At 36.8% G+C, this 27,766-nt stretch overlaps 2 protein-coding genes across 3 annotated transcripts; one reads left to right on the top strand and one right to left on the bottom strand.

The window, feature by feature from the left end:
• Nucleotides 1–27,653, bottom strand: LOC136802051 (putative elongator complex protein 1). Of its 2 annotated transcripts, XM_067058760.1 has the most exons (12): nt 27,571–27,653; nt 26,803–26,918; nt 26,339–26,478; nt 25,964–26,060; nt 25,104–25,219; nt 24,643–24,716; nt 24,352–24,430; nt 23,858–23,937; nt 5,392–5,457; nt 4,833–4,919; nt 2,551–2,611; nt 2,124–2,214 (listed from the first exon to the last, which is right to left on the bottom strand). In XM_067058760.1, exons 2-11 carry the CDS (start codon nt 26,903–26,905, stop codon nt 2,584–2,586), a joined length of 870 nt encoding a protein of 289 aa, XP_066914861.1. In that variant the 5' UTR covers nt 26,906–26,918; nt 27,571–27,653; the 3' UTR covers nt 2,124–2,214; nt 2,551–2,583. The 2 variants fall into 2 exon arrangements, with proteins under 2 accessions (XP_066914862.1, XP_066914861.1); XM_067058761.1 differs by lacking the exons at nt 4,833–4,919; nt 5,392–5,457; nt 23,858–23,937; ... (5 more) ...; nt 26,803–26,918; nt 27,571–27,653 and adding exons at nt 1–168; nt 851–1,084; nt 1,478–1,605; nt 2,848–3,028 and having other exon boundaries at nt 1,986–2,214.
• LOC136802049 (fibrinogen-like protein A) lies at nt 10,285–11,559 on the top strand. Its single transcript, XM_067058757.1, has 2 exons — nt 10,285–10,743; nt 11,024–11,559. Exons 1-2 carry the CDS (start codon nt 10,327–10,329, stop codon nt 11,474–11,476), a joined length of 870 nt encoding a protein of 289 aa, XP_066914858.1. The 5' UTR covers nt 10,285–10,326; the 3' UTR covers nt 11,477–11,559.
• Nucleotides 27,654–27,766: the final 113 nt, after the last annotated feature.

Genomic DNA, 27,766 nt, shown 5'->3' on the forward strand with positions numbered 1-27,766 from the left:
TTTGAGATTTGTCATTAAGTTATCTCTATCAAATTAGTAACATTATTTTAATCTCGTACAAAAAAATCTATAAAAATATTCGAGTATAAATCTTTTAAGTTGATATAGTGGTGAGTTTCCATTTGAAGTTCGAGCGAAGGTTGGGGCGAGTTGGTTCTGGTAGATCACCTGAAAACAAAAGGAAACCAAATTTTAATGAAAAGATATATTACTAGAAAAAGTAACAGAAGTTTCGGAAGTAACAACTCAAGCAATAATAGAAAATCTTTGAGTTTTTGTCAAAAGTGGCGAAAATCAGTCCCTAAAGAAAACACTGATAAGTTCTTTTAATATTTTCGGGACGTAAGAACGCCGGAAAACACCCACGCCCAGAAAGGGTTCAGGGAAATGTCTTTATTCCATAACAGAGCGATTTTTTTCTAGATTAATTTTACTATCCGTCGTAAATTTTTATACACGAACACCTATCAGAACATTACACCGGAAAGCTGTTGAAATAAGCGCTAAATTCGCGAGAAAATGATTGAATATCTGAGATTATCGTATTTTCTTGTTGACATTTGACAAAAACAGACCTGGCAAACTCTGAACCTACCCTCCTTGTGGCCTTTTATTAAAAGTTTTTACGTTATATTTTCCAAAAAGAGGTTCAATTCTGGATCTATCAGGTCATCTTGCTAAGATGAATGACGTAATCTTGACATAAACATATATCAAGAATTCTTGATACACGTAAGTTTGATTACGTAATGATTTTCACCATGTATGGTAGAAAGATTACGTCACAGGGGTCAAATCATTACGTAACCAGACTTCAACATATCAAGAATAAAAGGTTGCTAATGCTTACTCTTTTGATTGCCAGCATTTTGAGCAGCATTTTTTCGTTCGATGATTGACATAACAGTCGATGCAGGGCCATATTCGAAACTTTCACTGTTAGTCTCCTTCGTCTCGCCTGCCCAAATCTCCTTCTTGTGTTTTTCAACGAGAACAATCAAGCTATCGAGGCAATTCTGTATTTCTTTTGCTTTTTCGTCGTAGTAATGAAGCAACAGAACTTTGGAAAGCGATTCCACTTCGTCTGAAAAATAATTTGTTCAATTCTATTTATAAAGCGCCTTGTTAAACATTCAAAGGAGATTCCTAATGTACGGACTGTAGTTGATGAAGAACCACAGAAAGAAATTAGACTTGAAAATTCTTATAACTGAAGAGCGGATTGATTGGATTGCAAATCATCAAAATTAATTTATTTCGCAGAAGTTAATTTTGGCGAAATTGAAAATACCAATCAAAAAGCCTGCTGTGTGATATAAAACGTTTCAGCAAGAAATTTTGAAAATTGTGTTCAGTTTTAATCAAATTTCGCAAAACCAGCTAAAACTTTATCACGTCAAACTACTCTCAAAAGCAAATATGTAGGGAAAAGGTGTTTTCAAACTTGATTTTCTAAGTTATTCTGATTATAACGTACCTTTCATGCCATCAGCTGTGTTGACGATTTCAGCTAATGCTTCTCTCAGCGCAAAATCTTCATGCGTACTCCCTTCACGTAAACTGTATTTCTTTCGTTCACCCTTCGCCTTACTCTTTCGTGAATGTCTATATAAAAAATGGGAAACTTCATTCTAAGCAATATCGTTTGTATCGGAGAGTCCGTTATTTTTCAGGAAATTATGGTGATTTTATTTTTATCTCACTGAAGAAGACTACAGCTTCGCAACCAGCGGCCGTAGAGTTAAGCTCAGCCGGGTCATATAAAAAACGTTGTACTGGGTACAAAAATGGCACTGAGGCCTCTCTGTTTTTACGTTGAAATTCTATTTTCTAGCTTAAATGTAAAAAGAATGCAAAATTTAAAATCGTAATTTGGGAAAACAAACTATTTTGTAACACAAGTTGGAAGTATGAACGGCCAAAATGTCTCAACCCCTTTGAATGAATCCAAATTTTTGAAAGGGCAATTTATAACTCAATCATACCCTGACGTTCTGGTTCCTTTAGAGCTCCTTGACGATGTAGAAGAAACAGCTGACTGTCCGGTAATTGAACTTGTGTCCGAATAAAGATCATTTTGCGGGTCGTCACGTATTCCTTCCAAGATCTCTAACCGTTCCTGTTCTTTGTTCGCGATGACAATTTGCAAACGCGTTCGATGTTTGTTGAAGGTTTCTTTCAGCTCTGTGATCTTTTCCGTTAAATTCTCTTGACCTGAAAGTGACATCAAAAGTGATTCTTTTTACAATTATTAAGCCAGTACCAATAAAACTTCTGATTTTGATTCTACCCAGCTAACATGTTCGTTTCGGAAAAATCATCATTTTCTACTGTGGCAGACTGGAGTCATCATTATCTCAGACCCTTTTCATCGGCCAAAATATAACTCAGGGTTGCAACTGGGTTTTGTAAATGCGGACGAAAAGCTTGAATTAGATTTAACCAAAAAAACCCTTTTTCTAGGATAACGGAAATGATGAGTTTATGTCTCAACTCGAAGTATTTCTGTCTACAAACGGAAAAGTCGCAACACTGAATATCAATACTTACATTCAAGTATGGCAGGTTTGAAGTTTGTTTCAATCAAATCTTCACGCTCGGAACGTTGTATCTTAAGGTGAATGGAAATTGAAACCTCAAAATGTGTTTCGAAAAAGACTTTTTTTCTACCAAAAATGCAGGAGCTCTGCCTTACAAAATTTCAAACTTAGGTAAATCGAGCTAAATCCTATTTAAGGCTTTAGAGCACCAATTGAAAACAAAAGTAAACATTTGAAAAGAAACCAAGGCAAATAGCTAAATGATGAGAAAAGTGAAAAAATATGAAGCATAAAAATATCAAAATACCAAATTGAGTGCTTGAAACCATAAGTTTCCTTCTAACAAGCAAACCATACTCTCTTCCATATCCTAATAAACGCCCCTCCTAAGTAATACGGTATTTGAAAAATTATGTTGATAAGTCTATAAAATGCAGTGTTCTAGATGCATACAACGTCAGAGGCATCTGACCTTATCCTAAGAATAGTTTTTGTTACGGTTTTGAAATTTCCATTTAAAGTCCGTCTTCTATCATCTATAAAGCGTTTTTTACAGGTACTTTACTCTTATTGTTTTCGATAGTAGAAATAAGCAATACCTCAAATGCTGTAAAACAAACCTATTCTGGCCTAAATAAGGAAGTCAAAGCAGCGGTCAAAAAGTTAAAAGTTGATAACCTCAACGCCAAAATTAACAAAATTGAGGATGATTTCAGAAGGAACGACAATCACAACCTCTTCAAAACTGTTAGAGAACTAGAAGGACTACCCAAAAAATCACTTAACATAGTCAAGGACGCAAACGGAGCTAAACAGACCGATCCCGATACCGTTCTGAAACTATGGAAAGAACACTTTCAATGTCATTTAAATACATCCTTTCCACGTGATGATTCCGCTATCGGTTCAATAAATATGGAAGATGGACAAATTCCTACACAGATTGAAAGGAGACAAACTATTAAGGGAAAACTACAGAGCTATCGCATTACTCTCAATCCCCGGGAAAGTTTTTCTCACAATCCTACTCATAGTCCAGGAAAAAATGGCCAAAAACCCACCTTGAACGGAACCGATGTGAAAATATATATAACAATTCTTCAGCACTTACTAATAGCAGCTTCTTCATAATACTTCTTCTTATGAAGATATTGACCATATATGATTTTTAGAATCAGTGTGAAAAAACCTTTCCAACGGTATATGATATGAAATGTTTTGGAACAAAAATAAAAATTTTTTTCGGGCATGCAGACTGGTCTGTAAATTACTTCCGTAGCCCATAACTCGGACCCAGTTCATTTTCAGATATATGTTGTGATGTTTTTTAGAATCAGTGTGAGAAAACCTTTCCAACGATATATCATATGACATGCTTTGAAGATAAAAAATTTTTTCTTCCCTGGGAGGCATTCTGGTCTGTAAAATACACAAACAGGTGTTCCAGAAGTGGGTCAGAGGCTTAAAATGTTTCTTACCCCCTAAGGTACCACTGTACCAAATTTCATGCTTTCTAGTCAAAAACGCACAATTGTATTCATTTTTAGCACACTTTCCCTGGACTAATATAGAAAACTCAATTTCTAAATAATAAAACAAAAAACATAGAAAAAAATCTCATTAATGACTGTCAAACTAGTCTGTGGTCAGTTCCGTGTATAAGGAGAATAGCAGCCTCGTTCTCTGCGTATAATCAGTTTTTCGATGCTTAATAATAGCGCCCGAAAGGTATTCTTTACTGTCTATCAGTAACTTAAATAAAACCTGGGATACACGGGGACGATGTTGGGAGAATAGGTCATTTCACGGTCCAATTAGATCTTCATTAATCAGGACTGAATACGCCCCAATAACGGACTTCCGTTGTTTAGACGCAGATTTCAAAACAATAGAAATTTGTTATACAAGCGCGACGATTCCAGATTACCCATGATTCCTTTCGACCGTGGCCTATGTCCTCAAAATTTAAAACTGAAAAGTAAGGTCAAGACTTCATTGTCACATCCAGAGTTCAGGTACCCCCAATCGTTTTGGTACCCCAAAAATGTTTAGAATTCTAAAGTAGCCCCCCCCCCAACTTTGAGTTACCCCCTTTTTATAAAATTTTTTGAATGAAATGGTTCGACCAACAAAATCGATGACGTAAAAAGTACCGATTCATTGTTGTCCTCAGACAATTAGGATCTAGACAAATCAACAGCTAACTATCTCCGTCGCAGAAAAACATACGGACGACCGATCAATCTCAATCTGGTAGAGAAATAATAATTTAAGAATAATAAATTTTCTTACTTTTCAGCGTTAGGACTTCGTTTTATGGCTTCCCTGACTGCTTGACAAACTTCGTTGACTTTGGTGGGAGAAGATTTCGCCTTATTGCTGAAAAAATAAATTTAAAGATATGGAAAATTGAAATTATTACCGTCGTTTATTATAAGTTTCCCATTTCCGCACTAAGATTCCTTCGCACAAAAGATTGAACAAAAAGCTAAAACAATACATGGCCAGACCGGGGTTTTTTAATGCTTGGAATAAATGACCAAGCCAGATTTAAAGTGATGAAATTATACGAAATTCTAGAAGCAATTTCACCATAGATGTATTTGGCTGCGGAAACCCGAATTATTACCTCTTTGTTCTCTTCGCAGTGGTGGTAAAATAGACGAAAGTTTCTCGAAGAAGTTTCACCCCAAAACGAAAAGAAGCCATATATTGGTTAAATAAAATTCTTTTCTAACAAATAGAATGGCTTCATTTCCATTCGTAGTAAAACAGAACCATTACCTGCAAACGTGGTCCTAGATGCAGACTTTACCTGAATAATTACAATATAAATGAAACCTCTACCTACTTCTCTTTGTTTTCTTCGCCGTGATGGTAATACGGGAAATACAGAGATGAACACACATCTTCAGCACTAAAGATTAAAACAAATAGAAAAGTCACTTTGGTGCCACTTAAAGTTGAAAATTCATGCTTTAGCTTATACCATCGGGCGAGCGAGCTCTTCATCCTTGAAATAACTTTTGTTGATGTGAATCAGCCTCAAATACCACGTCCACATTTATTCTACCAAGTCATCTTTGTCACAATTCGAAAGCTCTCAAAAAACTATATAGAGACTTTTAAACGGGTATAGCCGATCTCCTTACCTATCTCGAGATAATTCACGCAGAAGATGCAATTTATGGTCAATTTTAGACCGAAATGTGGCACTTAAAGGGTTAGGGTTTTGCCTGGAGAAAAAAGAAATTGCCCAAAAAAGGGATGTTTCACCAGTGGGATTTTATGAGATTTTTCCCTGAGGCATAAGCATCCTATAGAGAAGGTCTTGAGAAAGTTTCAGGTAGATGTCTTTTTTTTTGCCTGTAAATTATGCTAAACGACCTCACTATATGAACATTATATATGAACATTCGTCGGTTCTGCCCCCTTCGCTGGACTTCAATGGGTCTAATCCATTGCAAGGGAGTGTCCCACGAGGTTTAGGACCATTGGGAACCAGCTCAGCCCTGTATGGAGCTCAGAATAAGCTTAACTAAGGCTCCAGTAAAGCGCTGTAAGCTTACAGCGTAAGGCCAGGCGGCTCTGGAGGCCTAAAAACCGGTTTTCTGGCAAAAGTACTGTTCACAGCCGGTTCTAACCCCTCTAAATCGCTTCAGCACCATGGAAATATGCTAATTAGAGCCTTTGGAAGTAGCTCACTCGCTTATACAGTAAAAATTATAGATCTCTTCTCTTGAAATTTAGGAATGAGTTGGAGTTTTTATAAGATACTTCATTAATTGGCCATTTAAAGCAATAGAGAAGACGCGTTCTTTAGAAAAAGTAACGAAATTCTTACATTACATTACAGGTTAACGACCAACCAAATCAAGCAAGAGCTTGTTAAAAACTCCAACTTGTCCCAAAATTTAACAACGATTTAACAACAGCGTTTTTATTTGCTGAATATTCAAGGACATACAACAGCTCTGTAACGAAACGTAGGCGTACTATTTGTCTGTCACTTGCGTGAAAACCTCGAGAGCATGAACACAGCTGAATAAAAAATTGAACGCTTTAAATACATAAGTACTCTCAAAGCTGAGATGATAAAACGTGGGTTGTAAAGTTTCGTACAATTTTCATGGAGCCGTTTTTTTATGTTTCTCTTTCATTTTGCAGTGACAGTTGTAACATAAGTTTTTTCATAAAAACAAACTATATAAGAACATAAGGCTTCGATGGCCTAAATGTTAAGAACAACAAGATAAGAACATTTTTAGGCTTAAAACTCAAAAGGTTAAGAACATCCGAAGGCTTCAAAAATTGTTGATGTTCTTATAAAAAAAGACATGTACAAGGAAAACACGGAGTATAAGAACATAAGAACATGAGGATTGGAGGCCGCAAATTTAAGATTATTCCAAGAACATTTTAAGTCTTCGCAGACTTTAAAATATACAAACTAAAGTCTATTCACGATAAGTGTGCACTCTTTTTTCTTTGCGCTATAATTTTTGAAGGAATTCTTCGTTCTTTATAAATTTGGTATCGTTGGAGAGATATTTGTGAGTGGAATAAATTAAAGTAAAAAAGTCTTTGAAAAAATTCTAAAAACGAAGATGAAAATGAAGAAGAAAAAAATGAAGATCTTGTAGAGAAGTCTTATAACTTTCATTTTCACTGGCGAGATTCTTTGATCTTAGGAGGTCATCACTGTGAAAAAATTTCACTAAAATATTTATTCAATATAAAGTTATGATACAAAGTTAATAAGTGATTGACCCCAAAAAACAGCAGAAAACAGCGTTTTTAGACGTCAATCAGCTTATAATTTTGTTTGATATCTTTTGACTGAATGATTATTTTTGAGAAATTTTTTCACATTGATGACATTCGATAATGAAGGAGTCACTTCAGTGAAAATAATAGTTATAGCACCTTTCTACAAGATCTTCATTTTTTTCTTCTTCATTTTCATCTTCATTTCTAGAATCCTTTTATAGATTTTTTTATTCCAAATTGTTCCACTCACTAATATCTTTCCAACGATACCAAATTTATAAAGATTGAATAATTCCTTCAAAAGTTATAGGTAAATGAAAAAAGAGTGCACACTTATCGTGAATAGACTTTAAATTACTCTACCAAACGTTCAAAATATGAACGTTTTTATGCACTTAAAATTGGTAAAATTTGGACAATATTTGACTCTCCATTTTAGAAAATCCATCCCTAAGTTCGGTTAAAACTGCTTGAAAAGAGGAAAAAATTGTAGTTTCTTGTCATTTTTTTCAAACTGAGGCTGGACATGTTCTCACGATGTTCTGAATTTTTCGAGGAATTTCAGCCTGAATGTTCGTATGAACTAGTTTCTTATAAAAAAAAGCGTGTAATACAGAATCGCTTTTTTATTTTTAGTAATTTATAAGAATTTCTATCGAGGTTCCGAAATAATTTTTGGAATTGTTTGCAGTCAGGGGATTTATGAGATCTGTTAGGGATTTTGGAGATTTTGTTGAAATTTTTTTTACTGCTTTACTCTCTATCTTATTGAATTTAGCAAGAATTCCATGAAATTGAAAAATAGACTGCAATCAAAAGAAAAGTAAAATAAATAAAAATTTCATTTGAAACAAATATCAATCTAGATAGACATGAAACAGTACTTATTTTATCTTATCAGGAAGTAAGTGATAAAAGAAAAACGTATTTAATATAAAAACTTTCTTAGCAGCTTTTACTAAAAACCATAACTAGGGAAGTAATTTATAAGTAGGTAGCCTAGACTTGCGAGATGACGAGTATAGGCTTATTTTATAAGAATATACTTTATAAGAATACTTATGATGAAATTGGCCACAAAATTAAGAAAACATTAAATGAAGAAATTTTGGCGGGAAGAAAATTTAAGTTTTCTCATATTTCGTTCGATTTTTCAATATTCAGGCCCTAATTGAGCGTGTTTTCTACATTTTCACCCTGATTTTGAACCTTGAAACTCGTAGTCCGCCAAATTAAATTCCCACCAAAATTAATTTCATAGCCGATCCGCCAAATTAAATTCCCTCTGAAAAAACTTTTTCGGCCATCCGCCAAATTTAATTCCCGGCAAAATTAATTTTATAGCCGATCCGCCAAATTAAATTCCCTCTGAAAAACTTTTTCGGCCATCCGCCAAATTTAATTCCCGGCAAAATTAATTTCATAGCCGATCCGCCAAATTAAATTCCCTCTGAAAAAACTTTTTCGGCCATCCGCCAAAATTAATTTCATAGCCGATCCGCCAAATTAAATTCCCTCTGAAAAAACTTTTTCGGCCATCCGCCAAATTTAATTCCCGGCAAAATTTCTTCCTTTAATGTATGAGGAATTTGGCAACTGAACCTAAGAATGCCATTTTTAGAGCATCTTACCGTTAAATTAAATTGCAATATCAAATTGATTTTCGTAATTTTAGAACCATGGATTTTGTACCCATTTGACTTTCCAGGGTGTGAAAAAAGGAACCTTATGGCTTAATTACATGCACAATTACATGTTAAATTTATGGTGAATATGACGGATGAGCTGGAGTTTTTACAACGTCGGCCATGATTTTTGATGTGTATTTCACAGAACGCAAACACAGAATAAGTTGAGATATTTGATCTCAATATTCTATCTGAAAAAGTAATTCACCAACCGAATGGAAATATATCAAATTTCTATCAGAAAATTTTTTTTACACCCACCTAAAGTCCCGAGGTCCCGAAGTCCCGAAATATCAAACTTATGGTTGAGCAACTACACATTTAAAACCATACACGTTTTATTTATGAGAACAAACTATATAAGAACAAAAGGCTTTGATGCCCAACATATTAAGAACAAGTTAAGAACAAATTAAGGCTTTATAAACTCTAAAACACCCAATTTCTTGGCTGTCGGCAGAGCCAGGAGTGAGGAAGTCTATCCTCTTTTCTGTCTGTGCTAGACCTGGGAGGTCGAATGCTGAGGTGGAGCGACACACCTACTCTCAGCCCTCAGTAATTTACCGCATAGACCATATTACCTAATCTAAGCTACTCATTCGCCGAGTTTGGGCTGACCGGGGATTGAACCCAAAACCCTTAGATTGTATAAAGGGTAGGCGAATGCTCAACCGAATGCTCAACCGACTGAGCTACCCGGTCACCTTGATAAATTATAGGAAGATGTAGATGGTTAATTTCAGAAGAAAGAAAATCTTCAGAAATAAAAACAATATGCCTCCTTAAAAGTTACAACGTTAACATTTTCAATTAACGCTCTTCGTCTCAGAGTTGGAAAAAGAAAAGAAAAAACCATCTATGCTCCCGATCGGGTAACTTCTCATGTTACTGAAAACCCCCAAGTATTTGACAATGTTTTGATAAGTGAAAAAAAATGGCCAATCAGTAAGCTTGAGAAGTCATTTAAAAATAAGTTTTTATAAGTGTAGATGGGTTTAACATGCATACTGTCCCAGCTTGCGCACAACGTTGTTTCAACGTTTATCTAATGTTCATAACGTCCATATAACATTAGATGAACGTTGAAACAACGTTGCACTACCGGTGCAGGCATGTACCCTCACATCCCCCTGACCAGTGGGCACCGATCGGACCCCCGGAACGTGCCAGCTGAGGTTAAATACAGAGAAAAAAGCCCAGCATTGAACAGGGGGTTTGCATCGAAAAAACAAATGACGTCATAAATTACGTATAAAAGGAGACTCGATACATTAATTTATATCATTTTCATCCACAGAACTCGCTTTGAAAGGTGAACAAGCTTAAGAATGAAGATTCTTGCATGTTTACTGTTGCTCCTGTCCATCTATATGGTTAATGGAGACAACACCAGGGATATCAAGACGTTGAAAAGCAGTCTCCAGCTCCTGTTAAAACGAATCGAATTAAAATCCTCTTATTGTTCTGCGCAAGCTCAAGGACAATGTGGCACGTGCATTTGCAAAGACGATTTCAGTTTGAGAAAGAAGTATTACTGTGATTGCCGTAACCAATCACCACAGCGCGATTGCCTTGCACATCGACAAAATGGGATGAAAATTGACGGTTATTATACAGTCACAATGAATGGATCTCGTACGACTCAAGTTTATTGCGATCAAACAACTTCAGGAGGCGGTTTGACCGTCATTCAAAGACGTATGGATGGGTCCACAAATTTCTATAGAAGATGGAATACGTATAAGGTAAATTGTGAAAAACTCTTCTTCCCTTTTTCGATTCTTTAAGAACTTTTCTGTTGAAAATACTCTACCCAGCCCTTTTTAAGTTGTTTCTGCTTTTTAATCATGCAAATACCCCTCATAGGTTTTTTGTAGACATTATTCATTGACTCTCATTCGTGGCAGCTTTTATGATAGCGTGCATGATTTTAATTTTGTTAAATACATCAATGAATTTTTAACATGACCTCAACCTTGTCAAAGGACCTTTGTTATTTCATATTCTTTGTTACATTTCTTTCAGGTTGGATTCGGTAAACTTCATCGTGAATTTTGGTTGGGCAATGAAAACATACATCTTTTGAGTCTACAAGCTGTTTATCCGAAAGGCTCAGAATTAATGATAAATATGAGGCTGCATGCTGGTAATTATTGGTACCGTTACAGTCATTTCCAGGTGGACAGTGAAAGAAGCCATTATCTTCTCCATGTTAGTGGAGCCTCTGGGAATCTCTCCCCTTCCTTGTTCGTATCCTATCAAAACAAGGTTGAATTTTCAACATGGGATAAAGACCGAGATGGTTCGTCTTCTTATAATTGTGCTAGGGACTACCAATTCTCTGGTTGGTGGATCAATGGGGCGGGCAATAAATGCACAGGTTACCAAGCAGCTGGTCCATACGGCAAGTACCGTACTAGAACGTGGTACAAGAGGATCAATGCATACAGTATTATCATCCAACCTTTGTTGAGATGAAAGTACGTCGCTTGTAAAAATTATATTGATTTGTTTCATTACAAATTTTATTACAATAGAATCCAAACTATAAGCTTAAATAATTTTGTACTTTATGGTTGTTACATTTCCCTAAAGAGGGTCGCTCTCATGATTAATGAAAGTCTTTCTTAATTTCATCTTCATTTTTCAATTTCTATAAAATCATTAGTCAGAAAGACCTGTAAAAAAAAGCAATAGATCCAGTAAATCCAGTAAAGTGTTCTTAATTTCTTGAAACTTTCAGGCTTAAATGTTCCTACGATGTTCTTAATACCAAGACGCCTAGTTTCTTTACTTAAAAACTAAAAAATGGATTAATAAAACTGCTAAAATCTTTTAAAATCAGTACTTTCTTTAGTACTAATCTCTAAAATCTGAGGTTCCAGATTGTTCTCAATATTTGTTTTTAGGTTTTGGCCAATTTTCAGTCTGCTGTTCTTATAAAAAAGCGTCAAGAGAAAATTTATCCTACATGGGTGAATAGGATACTTTAAGACAGGGTTTTCTGTCATAACCGGTCATAGATGCCATCTTGTGAAAGCTGCAATATTGTTCTAAAATGTAAAAGTGTCTTCAACATTATTTTGGTTTATTCGTGAGTAGATTTATATTTTAACAAGTGATACTTTTATGGACCTACCTGGTTATCAAACTAATCAAAGAACATTGAAACAATGAAACACATAAGACATAACTGGTCAAAATACAAAAAAATAAAGAAAAATGAAAGCATATCTATTGGGAGAAACTATAAACACAATTGAAAAATACTTTTGAAAAAGAAATAAACCAGCTGCGCTGGAAGCTCCGGCTTAAGAGATTAAAAGATGTGAAAGATGAGCTTGTTGAGTTAGTTGTGTTAGAACGTTGCCCACAAACTGCTAATCAGAACAGATCAGAAAGCAAAGTAATAATTTTATTGCAGAGCGAGTACGAGAAATAATCTTAACGAATAAATAAACCAGCTGGAAGTTTAGCTCTTCTAAGTGATTACACATGCACTTTCTTGCCTAAAGAACCAACCCCGCCCACTCATCCTCGACTAAAAAGTTCAAAATTGGAGCTAAATGAGATTTAGAAGTCAATATTTCCAAGTTCTTGATTTGATTGTCCAGATAAAATTTCGGGGAGAAAAATAGCCTAAATTAGAGGCCACGGGCTTTTAGCTAAGCATTATTTTTTCTGTTGGGATAATACTTGGGGGAGAGTAGGATAAACCAAATAAAATGGTACAATAGTGTGTATGTAATAAATAGTGGTATATTTGGAAAAAACCTGTTTCGGGTTTGAAAAATCTTCAAAAGGAACGGTTGCCCCAGCCAATGAAATTACGACAAAGTCCAAAAAATATCATTTTCAGTTAAAACACTGTGAAAATTTCTCCGATCTTGTTCAAATTTACACAGAAATTGTGTTTTAGTATCCTTTATTGAATTCTCATAGTGATATGTTTGTAAAATATCTGTGTCGGGTTTGAAAAATCAAAAGGAACAGTGGCCAGCCGCGATGAAATTACCGTCAACTGCTCCAACTTGGGACTATCTTACGCAACATGGGAGGGCCATTCCACCAACGTTTCACCGAACCTCAAAGTCATTAGATTTGAGTTTAATGAACCGGGTATTAAAAAATACACGATTTATCTTTCGATTTTACAGTAAGTGAAAATACAGACCAGATATCAACAAGTCCCATGTTGCGTACACTCGTCCCAAGTTGGAGCAGTTGACGGTACGATACAAAGTCCAAAAAATATCATTTTCAGTTATAACACTGTGAAAATTTCTCCGATCTTGTTCAAATTTACACAGGAATTGTGTTTTAGTATCCTTTACTGAATTCTCATAATGATATGTTTGTAAAAAATCTGTGTCGGTTTGAAAATCAAAAGGAACGGTCGCCAGCCGCGACAAAATTACGACAAAGTCCAAAAACGATCATTTTCAGCCATAATACTGTGAAAATTTCTCCAATCTTGTTCAAATTTACACAGGAATTGTGTTTTAGTATACTTTACTGAATTTTCATAGTGATATGTTTGTAAAAAATCTGTGTCGGGTTTGAAAAATCAAAAGGAATGGTCACCAGCCGCGACAAAATTACGACAAAGTCCAAAACGATCATTTTCAGCCATAATACTGTGAAAATTTCTCCGATCTTGTTCAAATTTACACAGGAATTGTGTTTTTGTATCCTTTACTGAATTCTCATAGTGATATGTTTGAAAAAATCTGTGTCGGGTTTGAAAAATCAAAAGGAACGGTCGCCAGCCGATGATGAATACAACAATAAGAAAGTCCAAAACAGGATTATTTTCAGCCATACATAACACCACAAGAAATACTGTGTATCAATGGCTGTGTGTTTGAAAGTTTCATTATCTAGTTCGAAAATCCTACTAAATCCTAAAGGGACAACCACCAATTTGCAATTACAGTATATCATCATGAAAAATGACCAAAAGTCCAAAAATAGATCATTTTTACAGCATAAAATCATGAGAAACACACGTATTTGAATTCAGTATACACTACAACGTACAACGCACCATCAAACTTCTCATAAATCATGTCCAAAACATCATGAATAAGGACGAAAATGATCAATTTTTCACTGAGATTTGCCAGTATATATCATTTGCTACACAGCCATCTTTTTCTAAATACTTTTCGGCCAATCAAATCACAGTATTATCGGAATCAGTGATCCGTTTTTGTTAAATCGGAATAGATCATCGGATTAAGTAAACAGACAAAAAATGTCTTAACCCTTGTCGGAAGAGAGAATTAAAGGCTCCTAGGCCGGAGCAATAAAAAAAGCTATTAAACGCTTTTCTTTATAAAAACAATCCACTATCAGAAAAATGCACAGCTTAATAAATAAGGTTTACAGAAAACTCAAACCATCGCACTCTACCGTGACATTTTCTCCTTTTAGAAATAATAATAATAATGAAAATAATAATTTGGCTAAGAACATCGATCTATGCTTATAAATAGTGATTCTTATAGATAAAGATTCGGTGTCAGCCAGAAAAATAATAAGTGTTTTTAGAAAACTCAAACCATTGCGCTCTAAGGTGACATTTTCTTTGTTTATAAAAAATATTAATGAAATAATAATTTGGCTAAGAACATTGATCTATGCTTATAAATAGTGATTCTTATAGATAAAGATTCGTTTTTCAGCCAAAAAAATAATAAGTGTTTTTAGAAAACTCAATTCCTCCACCGTGACATTTCCATCTTAAAAAAAAAACTAATAAAAATAATAATAATAATATGGCTAAAAACATTGATCTATGCTTATTAATAGTGATTCTTATAGATAAACATGCGTTTTTTGAGCCAACAAAATTTTTTTGCAAAAATCTGCTTGAGCCATCTTTTACCTATGATGGTACCCTACTTTCATGCAAAAAATCAGAAAAAATTAATGATCCAATTTTCCACAAAGTCCAAAAAACCCGTTTTTTAGCCGTTTTTTGGCCCAAATTATTCGAAAATCGGGCTCCGTCACATTTTGGCCACTACCATTTTGCACCTTTGTACCAAAAATCAAAAGATTCCTATGATTCAATCCTGAGAAAAGTTGGTAACAGACGAACGGACGAACAGACGGACGAACACAGGTTAATTTATAGGACCTCCACCCCACCGGGGTAGGTCCAACAATAGGGTTTGAGGTACTATATTGAGTTGTTCCTTTTAATTCATGATATTCATGAGGTAATGTTTTCTACGGAAATACCCCGGTTTTAGCCAGTAGTGGCAAATTCCAACTAGACAAAAGTTGTAGAAAACATTACGTCATGAATATCATGAATATCCTTACAGCTAGGTTTGATGAACCTTTTTAGGCCAAAAATAGTTCTTGAAAATGTGCGGACAACCCCTGGAAAATACAAAATTTGAAAAAATAAACGCTGGAAAAATTCTTCTTCATACCTTAGATTATCTGATATTCCGATGGTGTATTGGCGGCCGCCCACGCTAAAGCTCTGAAGGAGCGGGCCAATATACCATCGGAGACCTATAGTAGTCATCGTTTGATGTACCGCATCACAGTCGTGTCTAGCTGTCCTTACACTTTTTGCTTGACTATTGGTTGCACCCGGCTGAATTTAGCATGAAAATCTCTGCTGCCTGAGAAACCTTACAGAAAAAAAGAAAAATGGTAACCCAAAGGTTCCAGATGTTAAAATTTTCCCGACCTTCAGAGCTTTAGCGTGTCGGAAGAAAATTTCTACATCGAGTACCAGATAATACCTTAGAATGCTTAGAATGAGAGCAGACGAACTAAAATCAGTCTTTACCCCTTGGAAGTCTTAGAATAATATAAAACAAAATGATCAATAAAACTAACTACCTTAAAGTGGATAAATTTTGGCGGGGATTAAATTTGGCGAATTTTGCCAAAATTCGCCAAATTAAATCCTCGCCAAAATTTCCAAATTCGGCAATTCGCCAAATTAAATCCCCGCCAAATTTAATAAAAAGGGAATTATGTGAAAAATCACAACTTTTTAGCATATTTTTGAGTAATTTTCACCCATTTCAATGTGACAAAATTTCCAATTCGCCAAATTAAATCCCCGCCAAATTTTACGAAATTGATCTGCCGCCAAATTAAATCCCCGCCAAAAATCGTATTTAAGCCAATCGCCAAATTAAATACACGCCAAAATTTATCCACTTAAGGTATTCTCAGACCCGCTGGAAACTTTTCTCATTGAGTTTCAAGCCCGAAGGGCTCGAGGCGAATCTTTAACCCTTCTCAGGCAAGAGAAATTGAAGCCACTTTATTTCCCATCCAAAACGCGAGTAGAACGCGCCGTAATCATGACGACGGATTGTATCTAAAGGTTCCTTTGTTTTGGAGGACTACATTTTTTGAAATCTAGTGATAGACGGATGCGTTTGTGTCAAAACTACGCGCAGGCGTTCTGGATGGGAAAAAAGTGGTTTCATGTCCCATCTAGGAGTCTCGCCTTCTAGCCCTTTGAGCTCGAAACGCGAAAACATTTTTTGTCGAACTTTGAATAAAGATGAGACCCAGTATGAAAGCACTTGGGAGGGAGAGTGTCAATGGTTGAAATTATTGCGATCATTCAAAAAAAAAACTTCCCCGCAGATGCAAAATATAGTTATTGTGAATCTAAATTTGCTAAAGTTAAGAAAAATTTAACAAAGCTAAGTAAACTTGATACATAGTTTTTTAAAAATCTTGAAAAACAACGAGGTGTACATGTACTGATAAAATTTGAAATCACCATAATAGAAATAGACATGAAAGTCTTTTTGATAATTTTACTCGTTTGGATATATGACAGTTACACGCCAGTGTGTGGGGACTCTAAATATTTAAATACTAAATACTTTGAGAAGCAAACTTAAACTATTATCAGCTAAATACAATAGGCTTGCCACACGAATAGATTTGAAATCTACATATTGTAGTCTCCATGCTATAGGCAAATGTGGTCCTTGTATCTGCAGAGATGATTTTACAATGCCAAGAAAGTATTACTGTGATTGCCGAAACCAAGAACCTCAAAGAGATTGTCTAGGTCATTATCAAAATGGGATGAGGATTGATGGTTATTATAAAGTCAACATGAATGGATATCGATTGACTCAAGTTTATTGCGATCAAACAACTTCAGGAGGCGGTTGGACCGTCATTCAAAGACGTATGGACGGGTCCACAAATTCCTATAGAAGATGGAATGCATATAAGTTAAGATTTTTACAATGTGACAAATATTTGTAGCACTCATTTTGTCAACTGATTTTTGAAACCTTTCAAGCAAAGTTGCTAGGCAAATCTAACGAATTCATGATATGCACCATTGCAATGTCTTCTGACGTTACATCACAATGTCTTCTGACATTACATCACGGAAAGATGGCGGAAGGTCACGCAGCGAAGAAGATCAGAATCCGGTAAACAGAAATCTACGAAGGTGTGTTACTTCTGGACTAACGGAAAGAAGATCTATTCAAAAGTATCGTGGTTCATCCAAGTCAACGCCGTATCAAAAGTAATTTGCTATACTTCTTTGCATACAAGAATTTTTCTTTCCGTCAAGAAGGTCGAGGTGCTAGACAGGGTCGAAAAATCCCGAAGAAAAGACTACTGCAGTCAAGGTAGCCGGAGCGTGAGGGCGAACAAGTACCTCGAAGAAAAGACGCCTGTAGTGTGCAGGGTGCAGAAGATCAGTTGAAATAGACTGATTGGCTCGAATATATAGCCAGAAGAAAAATCCTCTGCAGCCAGGAGGTAGACGCGTCTCGCCGAACGAGTGAAGAGTCTAGTTTACACCTTATTGACCTTAAAAGTACCCCCCCCCCCCACTGCCAACGAGATCATGGCAGATGGATGCGCAAAAGATGAGTTAAGAATTTCCAACTCTCCTGAAGAAGAAAATTTGAACTTTACACACAATCGAGTGCCAATGTTCACCTTCAACACGATCAAGAAGGGAGAATCATTTCTTCATCTAAAACCATACAAACAGCAGATAAGGGGAACTCCAACAAATGAGCTGAAGGACGCTATTCCTGATTCGCAATCAGTACAAGAAAAGGGGTTTCAATGTCGACATTGCACAAGAAGCTTTTCTTCCAAAACTGGTCGAGCAAATCATGAAAATGCCCATGCCCGAAAGAATCGAGAAGAATTTCCTGCAATGCAAAATTCAACCGTGGAGGAAGTGATGTCACAACCTCATGCGAATCCCGTGCCACACCCACAACCTCAAATAAACCATATATGGAGAAACCACGCAAAGGAAGACATCTATCAAATATTCCGAGCCATGTATAGTGAAATCGTGCTTTGGAGACGAAACATCTTTCTCGTCCCGAGTGGTGCAAATGGAAAGAGGTTTGTCGGCGAAACAACCAAATGGCTGCAGCGATGGGTCGATGATTCCGAGTCGTACAAGAATATTGCCCTCACCGTTGTAATGGTCATACCCGCACTGCTTCTCCAGAAACCCAGCTACAAATCAACCGCTAAGCAACACAGTTTATGTCTGGAAAGAAGATTTCGGTTATGGGACGAGGGTGATTTTGACGCACTAATGAGAGAGTCACGAACCATCCAAAAAGCTATCAAGATGTTTCCCAGCAAACAACGTGACGCACAATTTTCAAAGACATTCGCAAAACTCGTTTTCATGGGCAAAATCAACGCTGCTCTGAAAATGCTCGATAAACAAGAAGGAGGTGGTGTGCTTAACCTATCGAAAGATGTAATCGACAGCTTGAAATCAAAACACCCAGAAGCACAAGAAGCAGACGAATCCGTTTTGATCCATGGTCCAAAGCCTTTTGTCGACCCGGTGATGTTCGAAAGTATAGACGAATCTACCATCGTGAAATCTGCCATTCGAACCAAAGGATCTAGCGGACCATCTGGTTTAGACTCTGATGCTTGGAGAAGGATGCTGGTTTCAAAGAACTTTGGCAAATTTGGTTCAGATCTGCAAAAAACGTTGGTGGTATTCGCAAAAAAACTTTGCAGAGAGAATATTGAAACAGACGGTACCTCGTCAAGTCTCGAAGCATACACATCTTGTCGTTTAATCCCTCTCGACAAATCTCCAGGAGTAAGACCGATTGGTATTGGTGAAGTACTTCGTCGAATAGTGGGCAAAGCGGTCATTTCTGTCATCAAACCAAACATCCTCGAAAGCTCTGGTGATCTGCAGCTGTGTGCTGGACAGAAATCAGGATGTGAAGCAGCAGTACACGCCATGAGCCGCTTGCTCTTGCATGACCGATGCTCTTCTTCTTGTTGACGCCAGGAATGCATTCAATTCAATCAATCGAAAGGTCCTTCTTCACAATATACCGTATCTTTGTCCCGTCTTGGCAACATATGTTTCGAACTGTTACAAAGTTCCTTCGCGCTTATTTGTACAGGGAGGACTAGAAATCTCATCAACTGAAGGAACCACGCAAGGCGACCCAATGTCAATGCCATCGTACGCCATTGGTATATTACCACTTATGGATGCTATCAACAACAACGAGTCGGTGCAGCAGGTAGCCTTTGCTGACGATTTGGGTGGTGCAGGTAAACTCGACCGCGTCCGAGATTGGTGGGAAAAAGTCGTTTCTTTTGGTCCATCCTTTGGCTACTACCCGGAGCCTTCAAAATCGTGGCTCATCGTCAAAGAAAACAAGCTTGAGAAGGCCCGTGAAACTTTTGAAGGTATCGACATCAAACTGACAACCTCTGGACGAAAATACCTTGGTGGCTTCATTGGAAAAGCAGAAGGAAAAGATGAATACGTGAACGGGCTTGTCCAACAGTGGTGCTCTCAGCTAAAAGTACTGTGTGATATTGCCAAGTCCGAACCGCAATCCGCCTACGTAGCTTTCATCGCTGGCTTCAAGCACAAACTCACATACCACATCCGAACAATCCCTGATATGCACCAATACCTTGCACCTTTAGACCTTATCCTCGACACGATATTCATTCCAGCTATCACCGATGGTCACCATTGCTCCGCCGATGAGCGCCTTTTACTATCACTGCCACCAAGAAAAGGCGGTCTTTCAATCCCTATCTTTACCACGTGGTCAATAACAGAATTCTCCAGCTCACAGAAAGTAACTTCCAACCTGTCCAGCCGAATAAAGAACCAAAACGCAAGCAACGTCGACATACCTGACGACGCTAAAGTCAAGAGAGAAATCACCAAGTCGAAGGAAGATCGAGAAAACGATACGTTGAATGTACTTAGGGAGAGGATGAGCGTTGAGCAGCGAAAAGCAAACGAACTCGCTTCTTGCAAAGGTGCTTCAAGCTGGTTGACGATCATACCGGTTGAAAGCGAAGGCTTCTGTCTGAACAAAAGAGAATTTGTTGATGCCCTTTGCTTGAGGTACAGATGGACACCGAAATACCTTCCGATCAATTGTGCATGTGGCCTTCGATTCGATGTCGACCATGCCCTTTCGTGTCCGAAAGGAGGTTTCATCCACCAACGCCATGACGAGATGAGAAACCTCTTGGCCAACCTCCTTTCACAAGTACACACTGACGTCTCCATCGAACCTCACCTACAACCTCTAACTGGAGAATCACTACCAAACAGCTCCAACAAAACAGACGAAGCCCGACTTGACGTGTCAGCCAGAAGTTTTTGGCAAAGGGGACAACTTGCATTCTTTGACGTAAGGATCACAAATCCGTTCGCAAAAAGTCACCTCAACCAGAAACTTCAAAACACATTCCGATCGAACGAACAAGAGAAAAAGCGGAAGTACAACAACCGAATCATCACAGTCGAGCATGGTTCGTTCAGCCCGTTCGTTATGTCTCCGTACGGAGGACAAGGAAGAGAAACGGAAATGATCATCACGACCCTTGCAAAGAAGCTCTCAGACAAAAAAGACATTGAATTTGGTATCATGTTGAATTGGTTGAGAACTAAGCTCTCATATTGCTTGCTACGATCAGCTATCCTATGCTTACGTGGATCGAGAACTGTTAGGAAATTGAACATTGATATGAATGAGATTTTTAGTCAATCTCTCTTATTATTCGTCGATTTTGAGATTATTTTTTTCAGACTTTTGCATTATCGTTAACCCCTTGTTTTGCGCCCGGCGTGACCGCAAGGTTATGCCACTATCCTTATGATGTGGATTTGTGATACTTGATTTGTTTGCCTCTTATTATTCGTTTTTAACTAATTTAGTCTTATAATATTTATATTTATTCTAATGTATATCTCTTGGTTATATTTTCATTAGAGAAGACTCTACACTGCTATTTGTAAAAAAAAAAAAAAAAAAAAATTACATCACGGACCCAATAGCTGATTGGTTGTCAAGTGACGTAAGATCAGTTAATACGTCACTTTCAACCAATCAGCTGTTGGGCCCGTGGAAGACCTTGTAATGGTGCATATCATGAATTGTCCTGTTTCATAGAAATCCTTGAAATTACATTGCTTACTCTTAAGTACATCGGTGAGAGGACAAACTCTCAAAAGTTCAATTCGTTTCCAACCAAAAACTTCCTCGTTAGGGTCATGGTATTTTAAAAGGCTGAGGTCAAGAGACCCTGAATAGTGCTAAAGCCCATTTAAATACCCTCAATCGAGATTTGGGGTGATTTGGGGTGATTTGGAGTGAATCGATAAAAAAGTTTCCGTTTTTTTATTGAAAAAAGTTGTGAGCTTTTGGGAGTTTAGGCCTTTGAAAACTATTTAAGCTTAGGGATAATCTATACTCATCGAAGTCTTGGGTAAAATGAGAAAAATGCTTTCCAATGTTCGATGGTTTGATATTACGTTAGAAATTTGCCACTTTCGATTATATTTTCCCAGTCTGATGACGACCTAGCCTAGAAATCTAAGCTAGTTTGATTCAGTCACTGGGATAAATCTGATGGTAAGTTGTGACTGAATAACAGTGAATGACAGTATTCCAAGGCAAACTTAAAATCCGTAAATATAAAAAAAATTTAAAGCGCCGAAAATGCTATATTGCCATTAGTCGTGTGTCCTAGCCTTGTGAATACGGGCTTAGTTTGCTAGGCTAATGATGACCCTGACTACGAGGGTCAAAATAACAATTGTATAAAGAACGACCATATACAATCATTTTTGTATTTTACATTTCTGTTTTACCTAGATTGGATTCGGTAAACTTCATCGTGAGTTTTGGTTTGGTAACGACAACATACACATTCTATCAGCACAAGCTGTTCTACCAAAAGGCTCAGAACTCTTGATCCAACTCCAATTCGAAGGGCACGGGGACCGCCTATACAATCAATATTACGCCCACGTTCAAGTGGATAGCGAAAGAAGCAATTATTTGATACACTTAAGTGGCGGCACCGGCGGTTACGCATCATCCTTTGCGACATATCTCAACAAAGTGGAATTTTCGACTTTTGACCGAGACCACGATGGGTCACCGTCGAACAATTGTGCACTTGGTTATCAATTCTCTGGCTGGTGGCTGAATGGTGCCAAAAATACATGCTTAAACATAAATATCTTATTAGGAATTGGAACAGTAGAATTTCTTGGGGCACATCTGATGCCTCTAGGAAACCAACTTTCTCAGAAATCAAGATCAGACGCTTGCAATAACTGAATTATGTAATTACGAGACAATTTTCTGAATTTCGTTCGTAGAAATATACAGAATTAAAAACATTTGAAAAAGTTATCTTTTTATTACAGTGTTCCTGAAGCCTGTTCAAAATTTGCTTCTTCTTCCGTCAACAGGTTTTAATTCTACGATGGAGCGTAAAGTATATCCATATCCATTTATAGGACAGCGTCTTCTAAAAGGCCTCCAACGTAGATAGCATTCTCAGGCATAGATCCAAAAATTGTCAAAAATATTTTTCTACAGATATTAAAATTGTTTCATCTAAGCTGTCCATAAAAGTAGTTTTCATACTATCTTCGAAAAGAAGATCCATAAATCGCGACTTTAAGGCTGACTGTTGGAAAAGCAGCATCGAAATGAAAATCTTTGCGTTTTTATTGATCATTCTACATTCAACCACCACCATTTCTGGTGATAATACAGCTGATATCCAACAGCTGAAGAGTAATTTCCTTCTCCTACTAAACAACTACAGGGACATCCATAAAAAATATAATACATTGCAGTCGAAGTACACTGACTTAGAGATGAGTGTTAATCTAAATAATCTTATTGCCAGCTTAAGGCTCAAGGCCAATGTGGAGACTGTGTTTGCAAAGATGACTTAAAAACCACCAAGAAGTATTACTATGATTGCCGGACCCTATCACCACAACGCGATTGCCTTGCACATCGACAAAATGGGATGAAAATTAATGGTTATTATACAGTCACAATGAATGGATATCGAATGACTCAAGTTTACTCTCAACTGAAATTTCTATCAGATCCTCAATAATAATAATAAAACCTTATTCATATTTACTCTGGTGAGAGTAGAGAAATGATGTTATGAATAATGTGTAGCATGGATTAGAGAGAGTCGGGATTTAAGCTGGATAGCCCAGTCAGTAGCCTAGCCAAGAGGGGCGCAAAGCATGTGTAGGAGAGCAGATTTTTATGCTATTATAATTATCTCTCAATACCGTGAATAGATAATTACAGTGTCATTAAAATCTGCTCTCCCACACAAATTTTGCGCCCCTCTTGGCTACGCTACTGCCAGCAATCTATCACTATTAGGGACAGTCTTTCGATTTTCTTCACAAGGTATCAATGAGCTAAAGGAACATTGGAAGGAGCGGGGATTCAAACCGGGAACCTCTGGTTTCAGGCGCCGATGCCTTGACCATTCGGCCATTGCTCCTTCGCAAAGAGAAAACGTTACCTTAAATCCGCCAGAAACAAATTGATTCGGTTTGAAGAGTTGACGTTGTTAACAAAAGTATCCACGTTTTTCAAGAAGAGCTGAAAAGATGACGAATAGAGTTTTCAAAAATGAAATAAACAGATACAAGGGAACGCTAAAAAGGAGCGAAAAGAATCCTCAATAATTAAACCTAGGACCAAGCGATGACCGAGGAAATGTATCAGACTTAGATAAGACTACATTTGAACACTAGGTCTAGGCTATTCTTGATCATTCCATATTCGAGATTTTTTTTAATTTAGAGAGTAAAACGGTCTTAGAATCAGTGTTATTTTAGTAATTTCTAAAAATCCCAGGATTAGGTTGTTCCAAGGTTTTGGCTCAAATTTATTCTATATATAAAGAGAAAGGGGCCACTTCTAATTGTGAATGGAGGGGTTTAGAGACCAGAATCTTAGTCAAAGGGATTTAAAACATATTATCTTTTTTAAAGACGTACAAAATATCAATACCTGAGGATCATTATCATAGACCAGATTCAAATTGATTCGATGTTTTCTCATGATTTCTAGTGCTTGCTTGTAGTGTAAACTGTAACGATACGGAAATGAAATCCTTCACAGAACATCTTAAGAAAGTAAGTAAGTTTGCAGCCGCAGTCTCGCAAAACGGTGAAAATAAGAACATTTTAGGCTTCAAATTCAAAAAGGTTAGGAGCATCCAAAGTCTTCAAAAAATGTTGAATGTTCGCATAAACAAAACGTGTACCGATTCGCATTCAAAGAAAAGTTGGACGTGTTTACCTGTTCAGCAATTTTTGAAGATGAGTGATAACAAGAGCTCTGGGGTGATTGTATTCTAAATTCCCACGTGGCATCTAAGAAAGAACAAAGAAAGATCTAAACTTGGCTCTCACTATAATCAAATTTTCTATCTTAACGATGGTAGCTTGATTTCAACAAGTCAATTGACACCAACAACGACACCCTCAGAAATGACACCCTACTATTCTGTACGCCCTCCTATTCTGTACGTCCTCTGATTCAATCCAATTTCCTTTGAGAATCGATTGTATTAGTCGTTTTAGCTGTTGTATTAATAAATTTTCTTTCGATTGTGTACCATGATGTACTATGACGCATAGAATTTATAGAGAAATAAGAAATCAAACAGGATATGGATGAATGTGTTTTGAAACAATATTTAAAAATGATATAAATGGCCAGAATATCGAGTGAAATTTCTTAAGAATCAATAAACTTACCTGCAAAACAACGGCAGTACCTTGCATGACAGCTGTGACGAGTTTTGATCCTCTTTCAACTCGGCGTGATGCTTCGTCAAAAGCAATGTTGTCTAATTGCGTTTCTGCATTTTGAACTAGAAAAACGAAGTGTTATTGTAAAAAGTTAAAGGTGTAAGAAAGGGTCTTTGGTTTCCATCGAACATGGTGACTGCGTGCTTCAAGCCAAATGGGGAGTAGTAAAAAGAAAACTTTTTCTAGTTATTCAGATTAAATCACATGGAAAGGCCATTCATATTAATTTTGAAAGGTAAAAGAATAAGCCAAGTTTTGAATTTTATTTAACTATTTATGTTTAGGGTCCTAAGTCTGCCTAAGTTACTCCTACAATACCGGCCATAATATTTGAGAAAAAAAGGGAAATTCCCACGAAATCTTATAGCCACTATCGATTTGGAAGCACTCTAACTTAGGATGGAAGAGTAGTGTTTTAAGTCTGAGTTTTAACATGAGACTTGAGTCTTAGGACCTTAGGATCTGAGGATCCAAAAGTTCAAAAACGGTCCAATAGGGTTCAGAATATGGCCTGGAAGTCTATAAACCCCACCTAAAAAGAAATATTCGATTAAATCTAACAAATAGCCCAAAAGCCACTTTCTCGCCCGAACTTTGAAATGTTAAAAAAGAGGAATTAAGCAAAATGCTCGATATACTTTGACCGATATTGTATAAGAGCTGACTCTTCCGTAACCTTGACCGTCACTTAGGGTGATGAGATACCCGTAGCGTAAGGTGACGTGGTCGATTCGTGCAGGGTTCGGCGAATCAAGATCAGAATACGATCATTCCTACCATTCTACTATACCAAGTTGATTACTCACCTAACGATTTAATGTAAACACATCTCAACGAGTGCGCATGCGTGGTCAGTAATAGAAAATCATCATGGATGAAAAAGGATGTACAATTGTTCGCTATCTGAAAGAAAGATATTATGAAGGTGTCTTTATCAAAATTGTACTATGTAAAGGAGTCAACTATTCCCAATAAATCACTAGTTCTCTAATAACTATATCGCTCAGTTATTTACAGCAATCAACCCATTAAGCTAAAAGGACATTGTGTTCGTTCATATCAGGTTTGAAAGTCTAAATCATCATGCTTCCAGATAGATTCGGCCCAAGTAAACTTGAATACATTTTTCTTGATTTGTTAACTTAAGGTTGATGGATGATTTTCTGATTAACCCTACGTACCTCTTTATCATTCATAAATAAACGGAAGTGTGACGTCAGTCCAAAAACATATCTCTTGCCGTTGATTTCCCGAGATGCAACAGAATCACAAGAATGAAGAAGCGTCAATTCGTCCAAGCTCCCATAATTCAGTGCACCGTCTAATTATAAAAAAAACACGTTGAGCCTGTCTTTTAGAAACTAAGCACTGATATCAGCTCTGAGCAGTGTAGATATCTCCAAGTTAAAAATCTTAACAAATCTACTCTACTACTACTATAAAATAAACGACGCTTTTCCTCAGTTTTCTTGTGTTGTGGTAAGGCATAAAATTCTAATTTGTTGGTCACTGCCATAGATCAGAAATTGAGGTATCTTATATAAGCTTTTGAAGGAAAAATAACTCCTAAAACCAATCGTACGTAAATTCAGGCAACGCCTAGTGGCATTGACGGTCATTCCATAACGGTGTTAAGAAATATTACCAAGATAATTAAGCATTTTGACACTTCCGTTACTGTATTGAATCAGTAATTGACAGTCTACATCTTCGCTTTTAAACAATTTCATGATTCGGGTTTCATTCATGTCCAAGTGTGATCTACAATAAAATGGAAGGAGAGCGTTAAAAAATTAAAATGTTAAAATGTTAAAAAAGTTAAAGTTAAAATGGTACAAGCGTTACAATTTAGTTTGGAATGTATTAGTCAGTACCGTAGGTTGGCAAAACTTTGTCATTCCAGGAGAAACTTTTCCTATTTCCACGTTACAACGGGAAAGATCAACACTCTAGGTAGATACAAAATTAGCTTCAACATAATAGGCGTCTCCAGGCCGTCGTGTGTTCTCCACGTATTTGAAAGTTATTTTTGCCGGTTTGCCCGGAAAAACCAGCGGAAAGATTTTGGAAGATGTGCCAGGAATGTAACCAAAACCCCGGAAATGAGAAAGTTTATCCATCCTAAGGTAGTTAAAATTGTTGCAGAGCAAGCAGAGATATGCTACGGGAGAAACATTATATGGCAGTATACTATGATGGTTTGAAACTTTGAAAGAACATATAGCAGCAATCTAATTTAAACATGAAGGATGATGTGATAATGTATTAACTTCAGAAATGGTCTATCAAACTGTCGCAAAATTGTCTGAGAAAAATTACTATAACTTTGATTTTTTTGGAAAACAATCCTTTTGAAATTGAAGTCAGTAGCATGTTTTCGGAGTTCCAAGAGAGAAATAAGTATTGTGGCAACCTCTTGGCGATTGCTGTTCCATCTTCGTTCAACTGCAACAAAACAAATTTTGTGCATTCGTTTGAAACCTCCAAACCTGCCACGAAACCATCTTTCAAAAACACTAGATGATAAAATTTGCTGAGGTCAGCAGTATTTTCATTTCCTCCAACAACGGTCAACTTTTGCGTTGTATAGGTTGTTTTTTTCGATCAAA

This window comes from Clytia hemisphaerica, unplaced genomic scaffold (genome assembly GCF_902728285.1).
Source record: "Clytia hemisphaerica strain Z4C2 unplaced genomic scaffold, Clytia hemisphaerica genome assembly, whole genome shotgun sequence".
Classification (NCBI taxonomy): Eukaryota; Metazoa; Cnidaria; class Hydrozoa; order Leptothecata; family Clytiidae; genus Clytia; species Clytia hemisphaerica.

What these genes read in the sequence shown, in the direction of transcription:
- LOC136802049 (XM_067058757.1), top strand. Translation starts at nt 10,327, where the DNA reads ATGAAGATTCTTGCATGTTTACTGTTGCTCCTGTCCATCTATATGGTT. An exon ending in GAAGATGGAATACGTATAAG is followed by an intron (nt 10,744 to 11,023) that starts GTAAATTGTGAA and finishes CATTTCTTTCAG; the next exon opens with GTTGGATTCGGTAAACTTCA.
- LOC136802051 (XM_067058760.1), bottom strand. Translation starts at nt 26,905, where the DNA reads ATGAATGAAACCCGAATCATGAAATTGTTTAAAAGCGAAGATGTAGAC. An exon ending in TCTATGATAATGATCCTCAG is followed by an intron (nt 23,938 to 24,351) that starts GTATTGATATTT and finishes TCATCTTTTCAG; the next exon opens with CTCTTCTTGAAAAACGTGGA. An exon ending in CGAAGTCCTAACGCTGAAAA is followed by an intron (nt 2,612 to 4,832) that starts GTAAGAAAATTT and finishes ATTCACCTTAAG; the next exon opens with ATACAACGTTCCGAGCGTGA.